The sequence below is a fragment of the Vitis vinifera genome, chromosome 13, assembly GCF_030704535.1.
Source record: "Vitis vinifera cultivar Pinot Noir 40024 chromosome 13, ASM3070453v1".
NCBI lineage: Eukaryota > Viridiplantae > Streptophyta > Magnoliopsida > Vitales > Vitaceae > Vitis > Vitis vinifera.
This window is the reverse complement of record NC_081817.1, coordinates 17,613,049-17,629,962: the sequence shown is the minus strand read 5'-3', so window position 1 is coordinate 17,629,962 and position 16,914 is coordinate 17,613,049. Positions and strand designations below refer to the sequence as shown.

At 34.1% G+C, this 16,914-nt stretch overlaps 1 protein-coding gene across 1 annotated transcript; it reads left to right on the top strand.

The window, feature by feature from the left end:
- Positions 1–1,653: 1,653 nt before the first annotated feature.
- Positions 1,654–9,144, top strand: LOC100260745 (uncharacterized). Its single transcript, XM_002275257.3, has 8 exons — positions 1,654–1,786; positions 6,604–6,851; positions 7,153–7,245; positions 7,733–7,877; positions 8,003–8,113; positions 8,191–8,273; positions 8,365–8,422; positions 8,676–9,144. Exons 2-8 carry the CDS (start codon positions 6,606–6,608, stop codon positions 8,753–8,755), a joined length of 816 nt encoding a protein of 271 aa, XP_002275293.1. The 5' UTR covers positions 1,654–1,786; positions 6,604–6,605; the 3' UTR covers positions 8,756–9,144.
- The last annotated feature ends 7,770 nt before the right edge of the window (positions 9,145–16,914 follow it).

The following is a 16,914-nucleotide window of genomic DNA, read 5'->3' as shown; positions in this document are numbered from 1 at the left end:
CATTTTTAGGAAATAAAAAGGTTTAAAATGTCTAAAATTAATTATTGAGAAGAATTAGGTAATATAAATGGGAGGAAAATGAATTAGGAATGAGAGAAAAATGACATTTTTAGGAAATGAAAAAGGTTAAAAATGTCTAAAATTAATAATTTTTTCAAAGAATGGGTAAGGAAAAAAAATAATTGAATAAGAAGGATAAAGTATAATTAAATCTTATGAGATATGATTCTTTTTACAAAAATCAATTAGCAAGTAAGCTCTTCCAAGTCTACCATTAAATTTACTTTATTTTGAAAATTAAGTTATTTTAATTTAAATTAAACAGTATAATACACTTCGTACATATTCAGCTCACATTTTAAAGCATTTCATAAACAAATATTTACTTTGGTATGCTCATAATAACATTATGCCTAAATGATAAGACAAGACTTGCACTAGGTGACTACCCTCAATTCGTTCCTCTTTTTAATGGATGGAATTATTTTCGATCAATAGTGTATCAAAGACCGATAACACCCTTATTGGTTAGGGTTGCACTATATTACTATCCCGTTCAAGGTTAATGAAAGTCAACAACTTATCCCAAATCAAGGTCACTAATAGCTAAATTTTTCAAAATCATTTTAATTAATTGAAAATGTAAAATTTATTTGCATAACAATCAAACAAATTATATAATATTCTCAATTTATTTTATAAATCAAGGAATAAATTAAAACATATTTTGATATTTTATAAATAAATAAAAACAAATATGGAGTTAGAAAATAAGTGACCTTAATATTAATACTTACCTTAAAAAAGTAACTTAAATTCTTAAAAGAATTAGGTGGTGTTTATTTTTCTTACTAACTAGAAAAAGTCAAAATATTTGACTTTTTCTATTAGACTAAAAGCGACTTATTGATATCAACCAACATAACCAAATTAAACCTATTAATAATGAATTCATTTTAGTTATGTTGGTTGATATCAATAAGTCACTTTTAGTTAAATAGAAAAAATCAAATATTTTGACTTTTTCTATTCAACCAAAAAACAAATGTCACCTTAATCTATACCTATTATAACATAAATGAAAAAAATAATTATTTTTATTAAGTAATTATTTAAAATTAGTAAGATCCTAAATTTTGCAAAACTTTGTGTAGTTTCCATTGCAAGAATTTATTTTATTTATTTATTTAAACTAAAACTCCTAATAATCTATTTCTTTTATTTTTATTATTCATATTTTATGTGAAACATCCACAAACTTACCTTTATTAAATTATTCCCCTTTGATTTTCTTGGTGCTCTCATCTTTGCCTATCAATGGTAACCAGACACGAGTTTGAAGGCCTGATCCATCACCCCTCTCTGCATGGATCGAGTCCTTGGAACCTCCCAAATGTCATTGCCAATTCCATGTCTAAGCCAAAGTTGACTGTGCGGGCAGGAGGGGAATCACTACCCTGCACTAGGGCACTTGTCCTACCACTTCCCTGAAGTAACCGTCTTGAGTTCGGTGGGTCCTATAACCGTGCCTTTTAAATCATTGAAAGGGGCTTGGGCCAATATCTCCTGAGAGAACTCCTGTTTACACGTTTTGGGCCGGCCCACTATCACTTGAGAGAACTCACGTTTACACGTTTTGGGCCGGCCTAGGTTCAGCCCACTTTCACCTGAACGAACTCACGTCGTCCACACTTTAGGGTTTACTGGCAGCAGAAGAAGCCTCCATCTCTCGCAGTCGATCATCCTTTCTCCAAACGCAGCGTTTCGGTTGACCTCTGAGTTCAAGGTACTAGGTCCTGTTTCAATCTCTATACTCAATTCGTTCAATGGATTTCCTAGATTATATACAATCGTTTGGGTGCTGAGAAAACAATGAGAAAATGAAAGAAAAGTTTGAATATTGAATTTTTCACTGTCTAGGGCTTGAGATAGTAATCAAAATGTTTTTTTTTCTTCATTTCAAAGAGAGGGTCGGATTTCACTCTCAGTACTTTATAAATTAGGAATGCTATTGCTGTAAAATTTGAATTCTATGCGTTCGCTTTGAACATCCGTGGAATTATTGCCAGTTTGGATTATAGCTCACACTTAAATTTTGTTCTATTATCGGTATTTGCCATTTTGGGAAATTTTGCTTGCCTAAAAACAGATTTAGTTTAAATAGAAAATATGCAAACAGTATGGTTTCTTTTTAAAGTAACCATACAATGCTTTATTTGAGGTTTTTTAAAATGCAAACTATAGCTGTAGTGAGCTACTACCACCACTCAAACACTATAGTTGCAAAAGGTGAAAAAAATCCTCCTCCTACATAAAGCCTCCTTTTTTTTTTAATAAGCTATTGCATTGTTAATGAAGATTATTAGTTGGAATGAACGAGGCTTGAGGTCTAAAAAGAAAAGAAGGGTGATCAAAGATCTTTTATGCGAAGTACGTTGTTATTCTCAACTGACAAAAAGGAACAGAAAAAAAAAAAAAGGAAAGGAAAAGTGTGATAGGAACTTGGTGCGAAGCATTTGATTGGCTAGGAATAGAGAGTGCGTAGAACCACCAGCTTCTGGGCCATCATGTGGAATAGTAATAATTTGGTATTCTAAGATCTTTTTTCTTGTAGTGAAGTGGTGATAGGTTCTTTTACAATTGCAATCAAACTTTCTTTTGTTAGTGATGGGTTTTTTTTTTTTTTTTTTTTTTTGCTATCTTCGATTTATGGCTTCTATGATATTTCACATAGAAAAGATTTTTGGGATGAAGTTTTATATCTATTTCGTTTAAGTTTCCTAAAATGATGTATTATCTTAGCTTGCCTCCTTATTTTAGGACTTTGCTTTGCATGCCAAGGATAGTCAAATTGAGGTTGGAGCATATTCAAAGGGATTTTCTTTGGGGAGGCAAGGCTTTAGAGAGAAAATCACATTTAGTAAAGTGGACGATTGTTTGTTTAGATAAGAGGAAGGGGGGCTTGAACATTAGGTGTCTTGTGCTTAATAGGCCCTTCTATGCAAATGGAGTTGATGTTTTGAATCAGAAGGAGAAGCTTTACTGAAGTAGATCATAAGTGGAAAATGAGCAAGGTGAAAGGGGGTGGCAATCTTGTGAAGTGAGAGCCGAGTATGGGATTGGGTTATGGAAAGTTATTAGGAAGGATTGGATGCTTTTTAGCAATAGAGTGTCATTTTCAATGGGAGCATGGTAAATTTTTTGGGAAGATAAGTGGTCTAGAGATGAGCCTTTGAGTGTATCTTTCCTTTCTTTATTTGTCATAGTTGCATTAAAAGAGGCGTGAGTGACAGATTTATGGGATCGGTCAAATGAAGGGAGTTTCTAGGATCCTTGATTCCCTAGACATTTGAATGATTAGGAGATCGAAAATGTGGACTGATCCTTTTCAAGGTTGCAAGGGAAGACGGTTAATAGGGAAGGAGAAGATAGGGTGATTTGGTTGGAGTTAAAGAGCAGAGCTTTTTTCATCAACTCCCTTTACTTTATCTTGTAGTTGGGAAGTTTAGTTCCTTTCCTAGTGGTCATTATTTGGAATTCCTTGATTCCATCTTAGACGATGCTTAGGAGGCAACATAGGGAAAAGTATTGACTTTGGATCAATTTCAAAGGATAGGGTGGTCATTGGCAAACAAATGTTTCCTTTGTCATATTGATGAAGAATGTATTGATCGCATCCTTTTCATTGTGTCAAGATGATGATTTTATGGCAGTTGATGTTTTGTCTTTTTGGTGTGTGTTGGGTGTTATCTTCCTCAATTAGAGAGATCCTCTTAGGATGATACAACTCTTTAATTGGTAAAAATAGAAAAAGAAAAGGGCATAAATTGAAACATGAGGAGTTTTCTAATCAAAGACTAAAAAGCACTTTTCTTTGTAATCTTTCATTGTGGATTAAATTGTATGTAGATGAGAGTCCAATGCTTTTGATTGACTTTGTTGATTGGTTAAGTTCTTATCAAAGGAGGGAGTATTCTTTTTGCTCGTGCCTTTTGACGACTATTGTATATATCTTGTGTACTTTGGTGCAGTTTTTTTAGTGCTCTATTTATAGCATACTCAATTTATTTACCCATCAAAAAAGAGGTTATATATGTTATAATCGTGTTAGCGAATTTACTGGGTTAGAATAATAAAACAGGTTAAAATTGTGTTAACAGATTATTTGTGTCAATTCATATAGAATCAACACAACTCATTTGTTAAACAAGTGAAATTGGTCCTTTTGTGTTATTTGTTTTCTTTTTTTTCTTAATAAGTAAATATATAAATATTATAAATATAAAAAATATTATATACGAAAGTATACAAGAGGAATAGAAAGGGAACCAAAAGGCCTTGCCATAAGGAGAGAGGACACAAACAACCGCTCCCTCCCTTAGCCAAGACCCACCCGCTCAATCTACAAAATCAATAAGAGACATTGAGCCTTTTTCAATGTATATGCTAACCTAGGATACGAGATTGTTAAGAAATGAGTGTTTCAACTCTTGAACTGGTTGCTCCTTGTTTTCTAACATTCTTTGGTTCCTTTCCTTCCAAATCGTTTAAAAAATGCAAAGGGGGAGTTGCTCTTCACACTTTCTTGCAAGTTCTTCCCTCAGTGGAACCATGCCAACCTAAAAGAGTGTTCCTCATTGTAAAATAAAGTACCCAAGCGACTTTGAACAATGAAGGCATAAGTTGCCATAGTGCCCTTACTGCAACATAATGGATGAGAATGTGATCTATTGTTTCCTTTTGCATTATCTGTGTAATAAATGGGTTGTGTTTATATCAAGTCATTTGGACACGATTATTAAGTGGGCCATGTTTTACTCAAAGTAAATTTTCAATATTTCTTATCTCAACATGATATAAACCTAACATGACACAACCCATTACCACCCCTTAGCATAAACTTTCTTAGATTTTTTTCGTATCACTCGTTATTATATGGGTGATGGTATAAAAATTTGCTTTTAGAAAGATCTTTAGTTGAGTGATGAATCTCTTAGAGTGCAGTTCGCAAACATCTAAAGAATAGTAGTGAGGTTAAGAAATTATTGTCTCAATGCTAGTTTCCTCCTTGTCTATATCTCGAAAGTTCAACTTTCATCATAACCTCTTAGAGCAAGAAATTAAGGAACTAGCTCCTGTAATGTTTGTTTTGGTTCATGTCTATTTGTAACTCACTTTTCCTGACGTGAGAGTTTGGCCTTTGACATTTTGAGGAATGTTTTCAATTAACACCCTCTTTAATGCTATCTCTGCTTCTACTAATTTGGTTCTTTTTATTTCTACAAATTTTATTTAGAAATACAAAGCCCGACTACCAAAAGTGAAAGTCTTTGCATGGCTTGTGGGAAATTAGAAGGGCATACTAATGACTTGCTACAATGGAGAGGACCACACAAAGTTCTTAGTTAGAATGGTGTGTTAAGTGTAAGGGGAGTGAGGAGTTTCCCCGCAACATTTACATTATGTTGTAGAAAATTTTGACTTACAGGGATTTGATTAGTTTCCACCTAGAAGGATAGAGGAGATGTTTATTATAGCCTTTAGAAGTTTTGGGGACTTGAGGAAAGTACATTTTGGTGCATTGCTTGCCTCATTTCGATTTTAACTATTAGGTAGGGAAGGAATGCAAGAATGTTTGAGGATAGGTGGAGGTTTCTAGAAGCAGTTTGAGACTTGTTTTATTTCTCTTCTTCCCTATGGGCTTCTATTAGTGAAGTTTTTTTAGGTATCTGTTTGAGCTTTGTTTTGCTAGATTGGAACCTAGTTTGCAAAACTAGAGATTGATCAAGGAGACACTTTTTGAATAGCTACGACCTCCAATAGATTTCTCAAGCTAAATTTTGATGAGTGTTTTTTGAGCAACCTAGGGCAATTAGGGATTGGAGAGTTGCTTAGAGATTCGAAGTGGCAAGAGCATTCTCCAAACTTTCTGGTCAAGGTTTAGCCTTTGAGGGAGAAATTTTAGCCCTTTTGGAAGGATTATTACCATCGAAAGCTTTGGATCACTCCAATTTTCTGGCAGGAGGAGGATGATCATATCATGGGGGTCTAAGAAAGAAAGAGGACCCTGAAGGTTTGATGAATGGTTGTGCTAAATTATTGATATTTCTTCATAGTTAGGATGTTCCTTCTCTACGGGATATGTGCTAGAAAAACGTAGAGCTAGATATATGGTTTTCTTTGTAGGAGATTTATATCTTCTTGAATTGTAGCTGGATTTGATTTTCTTAACTAGTATACACTTATTTGCAATTTTTTATCAAACTTTGTATGGAGGATTGTGTGCTTCTTGGATGGGTTTCTCTTCCTTCTTTGTAGTTACCATTTCAATGCAATGGAATCATTGTTCCAGATGAAAAAAAGAAAAAAAGAAAACATTAGTGTCTATTGGGATATACTTTCTGTTTTTGGTTTTTTACCATAATCACTTCCTCTCTTCTCACTTTTCTTTTTCTCTACATGCAAGAAGGAATCACTGCATTGTTTCTTTTATTTTCTTTCTCCACCTGGGAAAAAAAAAAAAAAAAACTTGCATTTGGTTTTATTAATTGATTGCCATTAATGAATTTCTTTTACATCTTGGCTGATTTCTACTCAACCAAGAAATGGTACGGCCTTATGCCATAAAAGGGCACAAGCGAAAGAAGAGGGAAGAGAACTATGATAGAGAGGAAGTAGAACAATTGCTAGAAGAGGAGACAGCAGCAACAGCCACACAGGATGAGAAGAAGGCAGAAGAAGTCACACTTGAACTTCCTGGTATCCCACTTGTCCCATCCAACTTGAACAACAAGACTGGTGTTACCTTCATTCTTGAGAGGGCTTGTTTGGAAGTTGCAAAAGTTGGAAAGGTAAATAAGTTCTATTTCTTCTCTTGTTATTTCTACTCCTGTATTATTAATTCATTTTGCTTAACTTATCCAAAAAAAAAAAAAAATCATTTTGCCTACTTGTTCATAAAAAATTGTCCCCCTCCCTTTTCAATTCATCTTCTAAAACAGGTTTGTGTTTGATGAATGTAAAAGCAGTAGGGTTTCATTTGCTGTTTTGTGTGTTTACTGAAAAAATTCTAGTATGCTTTCGTCATCTAACTCTCTTCCTCTCTCTCTCTCTCTTTGTATGCACTATGATTTTATGTTCCTACGCAAACAGAGTTACCAGCTATTGAGCTCAGAGGATCATGCAAATTTCCTGAGGAAAAATAACAAAAACCCTGCTGAATACAGACCTGACATTCTTCATCAGGTAAGTTGATTTTACAGGCATGAAATTGTTGTTCAACATGTTTTTTTTTTTTTAATTTCAAATAAACTAGCTATCTGTGTCCTACATTGATTTAGTGCAAACGTGATTTGCTGACTTAAGCATGCACTACTCATGTTGTGCTGGTCACTTGAAGACATCACTAGTTTAACAGTGCTTTATGGAGTTAGTTATGCTCCACTCCCTAGACACACAACAGTCAAGCCCTTGAGGCCTGGCTCAAGTGGTAAAGGATTGGGAAGGGTTTTGTGGGAGGTTTCAGGTTCAAATCCCAATGGGGACAAAAATTTACCTATGAAAAAGAAGACACACAACCAACAAGATAAGTATGCTCAGACAAAAACAAAATACAGAAAAGAACAGCCTATAAAGGAGAGGAAAATGTTTAATTTGGTACTTTCGTGTACATAAAGTTTTATATTTGCTTGTTTCTGAATGATACAAGATCCTAAAATATTGATGTGTTCAGGCTCTCTTAACTATTTTAGATAGCCCACTAAATAAGGCTGGGAGGCTACGAGCTGTGTATGTAAGAACCGAGAAAGGTGTGCTTTTTGAAGTTAAGCCACATGTTCGCATTCCAAGGACATATAAGCGGTTCTCTGGGATCATGTGTAAGTTTTACCGGTTCCCACCCAAACCCGTTTATGCCATATGGGTATAATGTGCTTTTATTTGCTTTTTAATTGGGCTTTTCTGCTCTGTTATTTGTTTAATCACTCCTTAATTGTAAGTGCAGTGCAGCTGTTACAAAAACTGAGCATTACTGCTGTTGGTAAGCGGGAGAAACTTTTACGCGTTATCAAGAACCCAGTTACTCAATACTTACCTGTTAACTCTCGAAAAATAGGTGAGCATTTATTGTGTTAATTGTTCCCATGTTTCAACTTTTGCTAGAAATAAACTAATTGTTTTCTTGTATATCAGGCTTCTCATATAGTTCAGAAAAGTCAATTCCAATGCGGGACTATGTGGCTGCTGTTAGCGATGATGTGGACCTTGTTTTTGTGGTATGCTCCAAAGAACTCACATTTTAATTTGTATTCATCTTAAAATTGAAAATTTGTGTTTTCTATCTTATCTCATCCTTGTGTTGTTTAGGTTGGTGCAATGGCCCATGGGAAAATTAGTAACGATTATACAGATGATTTCATAGCAAGTAAGTCAATCCTGAATCAAATATATTCTTGCATTTTAATACATACCTGACCCAGCACATAATTAATCCGCTTCCTTGTTCATCATCATCCTTCTCATTCATTTTTAGATGACAGATTTTCTGTGGCTGCTTAGTCATCTTATTTTCTTAGAAATGAAGGACTTGGTCCTTGTATTTTATGCCCATTGTTGGCCTAGCAACTATAAGACAGTTGAAACATGATGATGACGATTTTCCCCCCTTATTTTTGCAGTTTCTGGCTATCCATTGAGTGCTGCATGGTGTACTTATTTGATCTGCGGGGCCTTGATGCAGAAGTGGAATATATTTTAGGTCCCTGTCTAAAAGCTGAAGATTGGGAGCTGATGTTTTCATTTCCAGTAGTACATGTAAATCCAGGTGCAATGCTTGCATTTAGGATATTTAGCACTTTTTGTTGAGGGAATATATGAATGTTGTCATGTTTTTGAAAAAGGAAGAAAGAAAATTTAAGCTGGACTTCCTATGTATATTGAGCTTCTGATCGACTATTACAGAAATCCTTTTGTTCACAACATAAACTGTGATGCAAAGAGGATAAGGTGGATTGTCTAGAGGGCTATCACTGTACCCTTTGCTACATAGATTTTGCCTCTCAACCTTCTGGTGAATTTATAATTTAGAGAGAGTTTCAAGTGGCCACACAATGGCATGTTATTAATGCGATAGTCCAATTCCAGAAACCTTCTTGTCTTGGAGTGAGCTTGGCAGGTTGTGAAGGATGAAATTCTTGTGCTTGGCCCTTAATTCTTTTTAGGACTATGAATTTCCTTTTCTTGTGTAGAAAATCTATCACTTGATTGTGATCACTAGTTAGTTTGGGAAATTAGGATCTGTACTTGTCTCTCTCTCTCTCTCTCTTTGGACGGTGTTGTCATCTGTGAGTGTATAAACAGGCTGGAAGATGATAAAGGTTTCATTCCAGAGATGGAAGTTGAAATGGATTTGGCAAGTGAAGTATCAAAATCTCCCGTTTCCCATATGAAAATCAAAGCATTGTTGTGGAGAAATTTGGGCAATGTCTTTGATTGACCTCTATTGAGGACATTGCACATTCAGCTATATCTCCTCTATTGGTGTTCCTGACAGTGATATGGTTATCTCTCAAAACATCAGAATATTATATGCTTCCATTTCAATTATACTGCCAGTGTTTTGAGATTGATAGATTAAAATTTGTTTTTTTAATTTTTTATTGAAGGTAATTTACTTTTAAATTTTAGATATATATATATGTTTTGTTGACTTATATATATATATATGTATATATTTTGTTGATTTATTATTTATTATTTAAATTATTTAATGTTTTATTAGCTTATTATTTGTTTTTAAAATTTTTAATTGAATAGAAAAAATTAAAATATATGATTTTTTTTTAAAAGCTAAAAGCAAACTACCATTGCTACTAAAATGATTTTTTTTTTAAATTTCTTAGTACTTAATAAAAATACCGTATTCAAAAACAAATAATTTAATACTAAATATTATTAAGCATTATTTAGTTTTAAGTTCTATTTAGAATTAAGTGAAAAAAACCTGAAGATAGCTAATGCTAAGAGTAAAATATCTCTATATAAGTTGTGTTGCTCTTTCTTAGTTATAATTTCCCAGTTATAATACAGGTGCGATTCATGTTCAAAATTATGTTCAAACATTACAAAAACACGTATGAGCGGGTTAAGTGATAACTCATTTAATCCCAAAACTCCAATTTTTTTTATAAAAAAAGTACAACTTTTTAAAAATATGGTAGATTGGAAAGTATTTTCAAATCTACTGCCATTGTTGCTGATGTGGACTAACACTCTTAAAAACCAAATTTTCTTTCTTTTCTTTTCTTTTCTCATTTCTTCCAATTGAAGAAAGCCTATTTCTTTCATTTTCTCATTTCCCCCAAGCTGTTCTTATGCCCTAATCGTCCTCTTCTTTCCCTTTTACCCATTTCCTTCATTTGATTTTCTTCGTCCCCTAGAAAAAGATGAGTCCGAACAATCATTTACCGACAACTGTAGAAGCATCCATCGTTCGATTGTCCCCTAGGCAAAATAACGATTCAAATATAAAAATAAATAAATGTAAAAGGGAATGAGAAAGGGAATTAGATATTTAGAGACGTAAGGAAGGCCTTGAAGAGTGAGTTTTTTTTTTTTTTTTTGTGTTTCATTTATTTATTTCTTGGTTTTTTTTTTTCTTTTTCTTTTCTCTATTTGATGTTGTGGCTTTGTTTGGTTGCTAAGAAAGTTGCACTTTTTATTTTAAGGGGAAGAAGAGAAGAAGAAGGAGAATAAGTGGTAATGCACAATTTCTGTTGTTTATTTTTTACTTGTAGATTTGTAAAGTTTATATTAGAATTAGGAATGCTTTTGTAGAAATTGCTTATTTAGCTAGAAGTTTGAATGAATTGTTTATGGTCCAAATCTTCAAATCTATTAAAAAAAAAAAAAATCATAACAAAAAAAATAAATATATAAAAAATTGAATAGTTCATATTTCCTGAAGTTGGTTGAAATTTGATGATTTAGACAAATCTTAGATTTGGGCCATAAAGGATTAGATTTTCAATTAGTAAACTGTTCTGGACTTTTAAAATAATTGGGGAGGGGGGGCACGGGGAATTTGGCAGTAGTGACTCAGTCGGTTATGATAGCAACAAACAACTATGTTGACATCCCATTTACAAATGAAGATGATGATGTGGAATTTTATGACGAGGATGAGATTAATGAGAAAAATTATGATGATGGACCTCCAACAAATAAGGCTTTTTTAGTTGATGGTCAACATATTATGCCTTCCCCAATGTTTAAACAATTAAATTGGGATGCGATAAATAACATGATTGTTGAGCCTTGCATCATGTATCGGATCATGGAATGAATCTAATTAGTTGTTTAAAGGATTGAGGTTTGAGAGTAAAGAAGACTTGCAACATGCTGTAAAATGTTATTCAATATGTTAGAATCAACATTTGGTTATTTGTGAATCAAAACCACAGTTGTGGGCATTAAGATGTAAGAAGTAGCGGGAAGGATGTAATTGGAGGCTTCGTGCATGTTGTTGTAAAAGCCATGGAATGTTTGAGATAACCAAGTATGCAAGTCCTCACTCTTGTGCTTATCCTAAATTATCACAAGACCACTCTCAACTAGACTCTACATTGATTGTAAGAGAGCTTCAAAATGTAGTTCAAAGGGATCACACCACCTCTATTGCTACATTGCATCAAATAATGAAAGATAAATTTGGATATGATGTCCATTATAGGAGAATTTGGGAAGCTAAGAGAAAGACAATGCTTAGAGTATTTGGTGCTTGGGATGAATCTTATCAAGCATTGCTGAAGTGGATGAACATCCTTAAGCTAACTAATCTTGGAACAAAGATTCTTTGGAAGACAATAATTTTAGGAAAGATTTCTAGGAATGTGTGTTTTATGTGTGTTTTTTGGACAATAGGGCCAAGTGTTGAAGGGTTCAAGCATTACAGATCAATTATACAAATTGAGGTGTGTTCTTATGTGAAAAATACATGGGGAAGCTTTTAATTGCTACTTCAATTGATACAAATGGTCATATATTGCCTCTTGCGTTTGCAATTGTCGAGGAGGAATCACAAGATAATTGATCCTGGTTTTTTATTACATTAAGGCATCATGTCACTCAAAGAGAAGGGATATGCCTAATTTTAGATTGGCATGCAAGAATAAATGTTGCTATTAGAAATCCATCAGTTGGATGGAGTCCCCTTCATGCGCAACATCGATATTGTCTTAGGCATGTAGTAAGCAATTTTAATGACAAATTTAAAAATAAGGTCTTAAAAGAGTTGGCGTATAAAGCTAGATCTCAACATCAACCATGGAAGCATGAGAGATGCATGGAAGAGTTAAAATGATTAGATGAAAAAAGTGTGGACTAGTTTTCAAAGTTAGACACTAAAAAGTGGACTTAAGCATATGATCTAAGATATTGGTATGGGTGGATGACCACAAATATTGTTGAATACATAAATGAGGTGCTTAAGGGAGCGTGAATGTTACCTATCACTGCACTTGTTTAATTAACTTTTTATTGATGTGTGTCATACTTTGAGACTCGTAGAACAGAGATACGTGCTAGAATGTCAGTTGGAGATGTGTATATTGCATATGCAGTTGATAAATTTAGAATAGTTGAAGCTAAAGCTAGTGGACATATTGTGACTATCTTCCATCAAATTAATCAAACATTTGAAGTAATTATTGCTCTCCATGGGTTTCATATGGATAAAGGACATAACAAATAAGTTGTTAAGTTGAATGAAGGTACATGTAGTTGTAATAAGTGGTAATCATTTAGCATTCCATGCTCACACGTGCTAGCTGTTTGTGCTCATATGAGGATTGATAGTTGGCAATTTTTTGAAAAATACTATCGGATTGATGCCTATGCCAATAGTTACACTTTTGAATTTAATCTCATTCCACATGAATCTTATTAGTCGTATCTTGATTTTTCGATTCTCCATCTTGACTCAATTTCGATGAGGGATAAGGGGCGTCATATATCATCAAGGATAAGGAATGAAATGGTTTGAAGGAACCAAGCGTTAGGGTTTGATGTGGCTTATGTAAAATAGAGTGGCATAATCGTCGCAACTGTCCCATAAAATATGGAAGGCAATCCTCCAACCCCCTTCCTCATAACAATTCCATTTTGATAATATGATATTTTTATGTAATGTGCTTAAATTTGTAATCATACTAATGTTAAAAAGAAACAATGGTTATTTACTATATGTAGGTATTATGACACGATGGAGCTGGGACCATTGGATCTTACAATTATACATGGACAAGGTACACATAGCTCATCTCTAGCATGGATAAGTGTTGACGTTAAGGAGCTTCATTGTCGACATCGTGAGGCAATTTTCCATCGCATTGGTACACTCGATGGGTGTATTATTCCATTTTTGCAGTAGGCAGGCTTCTATGGTGTTGCACACTTGGGATTCATTTCCTTATATTGGCACCTTATTATTACATTTGTTGAGAGGTCACCACCTGAGACTCTTACCTTTCACTTACCTCAGGGAGAGTGCACAATTACACTATAGGACATTGCCATTTTTCTTAGACTACCAGTAGATGGAGCTGTAGTTACTAGTAGCATATATCTAGATTGGAGACGTGTATGTTATTCTTTATTATGATTCACTCCTGGAGATACAAACATAGATGGACAAAGCCTTCATCTTACATGGTTGGCTAAGAGCTTCCCTACTTTGGTACCGTATGCTAATGAGGAGTTTATTCAGCGTTATACTAAGGCTTATATCTTACAACCCATTAAAGGTTTTTTTATTTTCAAGAAAGTCTAGCAATAAGGTACATCTTATGTTTTTACCATTTCTAGAGGAATTTGAGACTGCTAGTAGGTATAGTTGGGGTAGTGCCTGTTTAGCCTAGCTTTATTGATAGTTATGTCGATCCTCTCAAATTGATACACATGATATTTGGGCCATTGATTTTGCTCCAGTTATATGGGAGAGGTTGCCAATTATTGCACCTCATCGTTTACATATAGCTCCACATGATGACCAATTGCCTCTACCTCCATTAGCCATTTGGTATGTATTATAATATTACCACAAATTTTACAATTATGAGGATACATGCATAAACTCTTGAAAAGGTTGTGGAGGCCCATTGGAATCTTAAAATCTAATAAGTTTGAAGACTTTGACTATAAAAGTCTTAAAGATAGTAGAACTCTCACTTGATTAAGAGTTTGAGGAGAGTAGATTTAGGAAACTTATTGAATCACTATAAAAGAGTTTGCATCTCTCTTCTCTCGATTTTTACTTATTGTTCTTACTTTGTTCTTCATATTTCATTGTTTTTTAAGAATATAATTGAAAAATATTTCTAAGAAGCTTCTTGTTTATTCATCATCTTTCTCGAATATATACAAAATATTAAAATGATATAACAGATGGAAACAATATTACAGTGATATGAAAGATGGAAAGAACAACAGGGAATAATTACAAATACTCTAAAAGAATAAGTATAAAGCTTCTGGAAGTCCATAATCTTGTAATTTACCTAATCCTCTTTTTTAGACTTTCCAAATCTTTAGCATTGACCAAGTTTTCATGTTGGCCACCCACGACAATGCAATAGAATGTGTAACTTCCATAATTTATGCAAGCAAATATTCAAACTTGTCTCTCTAACATACCTCCTTAAGTTGGAGAGGGAGTGGTACATACCCTTAACTAGCTTTAGAATCGTTTAAATGGATAATTTGGAAGTGGCTTCACTAGAATATATGCTGGTTGTGATGAAGTGGGAATATATAGGGTAATAAGCAAACCCATAGCTATTGTTTCTCACATGAAGTGGTAATTGAGCTCAATATATTTTGATCGCGCATGAAACATGGGGTTCATAAACATATGCAATGCACTAATGTTATCATGAAACAGTTGATCAAGATGAGAGAGGGTAATACCAATATCTTGAAGTAGGCATGATAGCCAAGCTAATTTTGCAGTTATGAAAGCCATGGATCTATACTAAGCTTCTAAGCTAGAGCGAGAAACAGTGGGTTGCTTCTTTGAGCACCAAGAGATACAATTTCCACCAAGGAAAATGCAAAAAATTGTTGTACTACTTCTTATCATGGGAAAGCTTGCCTAATCTGCTTCACAAAATCCATATAAAGTGATTGGACTTTGAGAAATGAACTGAATATCGAAGTGTTGTGTCCCCATTGTTGGTGAAGTGCCAACCATATTGAGTGTGTTTAGCTTCTCTGGAGTCAAACGAGCTTATTCTCTATACAAAAGGATGTCTAGATGGGTGGTCCGGGCACGCCCCTCCAAAGCTTAAGTCAGAAAAGAATAAGGATGGGTCTAATTTTTTTGAATGACTCTATACGCGTGTACCTATTTCATGTTTCTTGAGGGGTTTTTATAGAGTGGATGACACCATTGTCGTAGCATTAATGGTGCATTCATGCCTTTTTTGTGATGATGATTGCCATTAGGGCAGAAATCAAACCTTAGCAAGAGAGTCAACACCATATTTTCTGTGTGGATTGGGCAATCATACCAAACAAAATCTACTGACTGGTGCCATTTGTTGGTTGTCGAGCAACAGTCTGAGACCATGTAGTTGACTATGCATTTACGTTTTTCAATATCACAGATTGCGCGTAACAATTAGTAGACATTGACTTTTAGGCATAAGTGCCGTCTAGGCCGTTGCTCAGGCACTGGATGTGATTATCCATTTGTTCAATGCCTGGAGTCTTCGGTTGTGTTTGTTAATCCATTTGGAAAGCTCAGTTGACTTGGTTTGTTCATTCCATCTAGCTCTCAGAAAGAAGGGAATCTCTTTCTTCTTGCGTCAGACGGAGTTTGTTTTGGTTCAGACGAATGGATCTAGATGGATTATCTGCTTACCTTGGACGAACCAAGGGTTTTTGATTTGGGGGAGGACATGTGGAGGGAGACCCCCCACACCCATGATATAACGTAGTATTCTCTTTGTTTCCTTGAGGTGAATGAATTTAGGCTCATTAAAATGCTAACAAACTTTATTAACTACATGACTGATGTTTGGTCGTGTGAAGTTCAAGTACTGTAGAGCATCAATGAGGCTTATGAAGGTTGTTGTACCAACAAGGTCATTATTGGAACTACATGGTTTATCCTTAAGAATCATAAGAGTATTGATGGCAGAACTCTCTAACATCCTCGTTCGATGAAGAAGGTCCTTCACATATTTTGCTTGTGAGAGAAAAAAGGCCACTAGGAAAAGGTTTTACTTCAATTCCCAAGAAGTAATGTAGGTTACCGAAATCTTTAATGGCAAATTCAGCACCAAGTTTTTTTAATAACTTGTGTAATGCATGCCACCTAAATCTTTAATGAAAAATTCACTATCAAGTTTTTGAAACCAACCACACTAAGTATGTCATACACGCTTAGGCTTTATCCGGAAAGGAATCTAACTTTCTCATGAGAGCCCAATGGATCCTTGCCTAATTTTCTTGGCATCCAAACACCATAATGATTAAGTTACCGGGGAATATTATATTGAAGATACCACATTGCAGCTTGACCAAAGAATCAACAAGACAATAGGAATGAGTTAATAGGGTCCTCGACAATTAGCATGGTTGGAAGTTTAAGAGTTTTTATAATTTTCTTTACTTTCCTTATTTATTTATTTATTTTGCATATAGCCAAGTGGGCATAAATCCTAAATTATTTCCCTCAAATGTGCTGACCTGAATTCTTTATAACTTAATATTTTTAAATTGCCTGAAAATTTTAATACCACAAAAATAAAAGAAATTATTTAACATAGCAATATAAAAAATTTTGAAATTTAAGATATTATTATTTTTTTACTTTAATATTTTAAAACTTTTTTTTTAAATTATTACTTTTTCAAT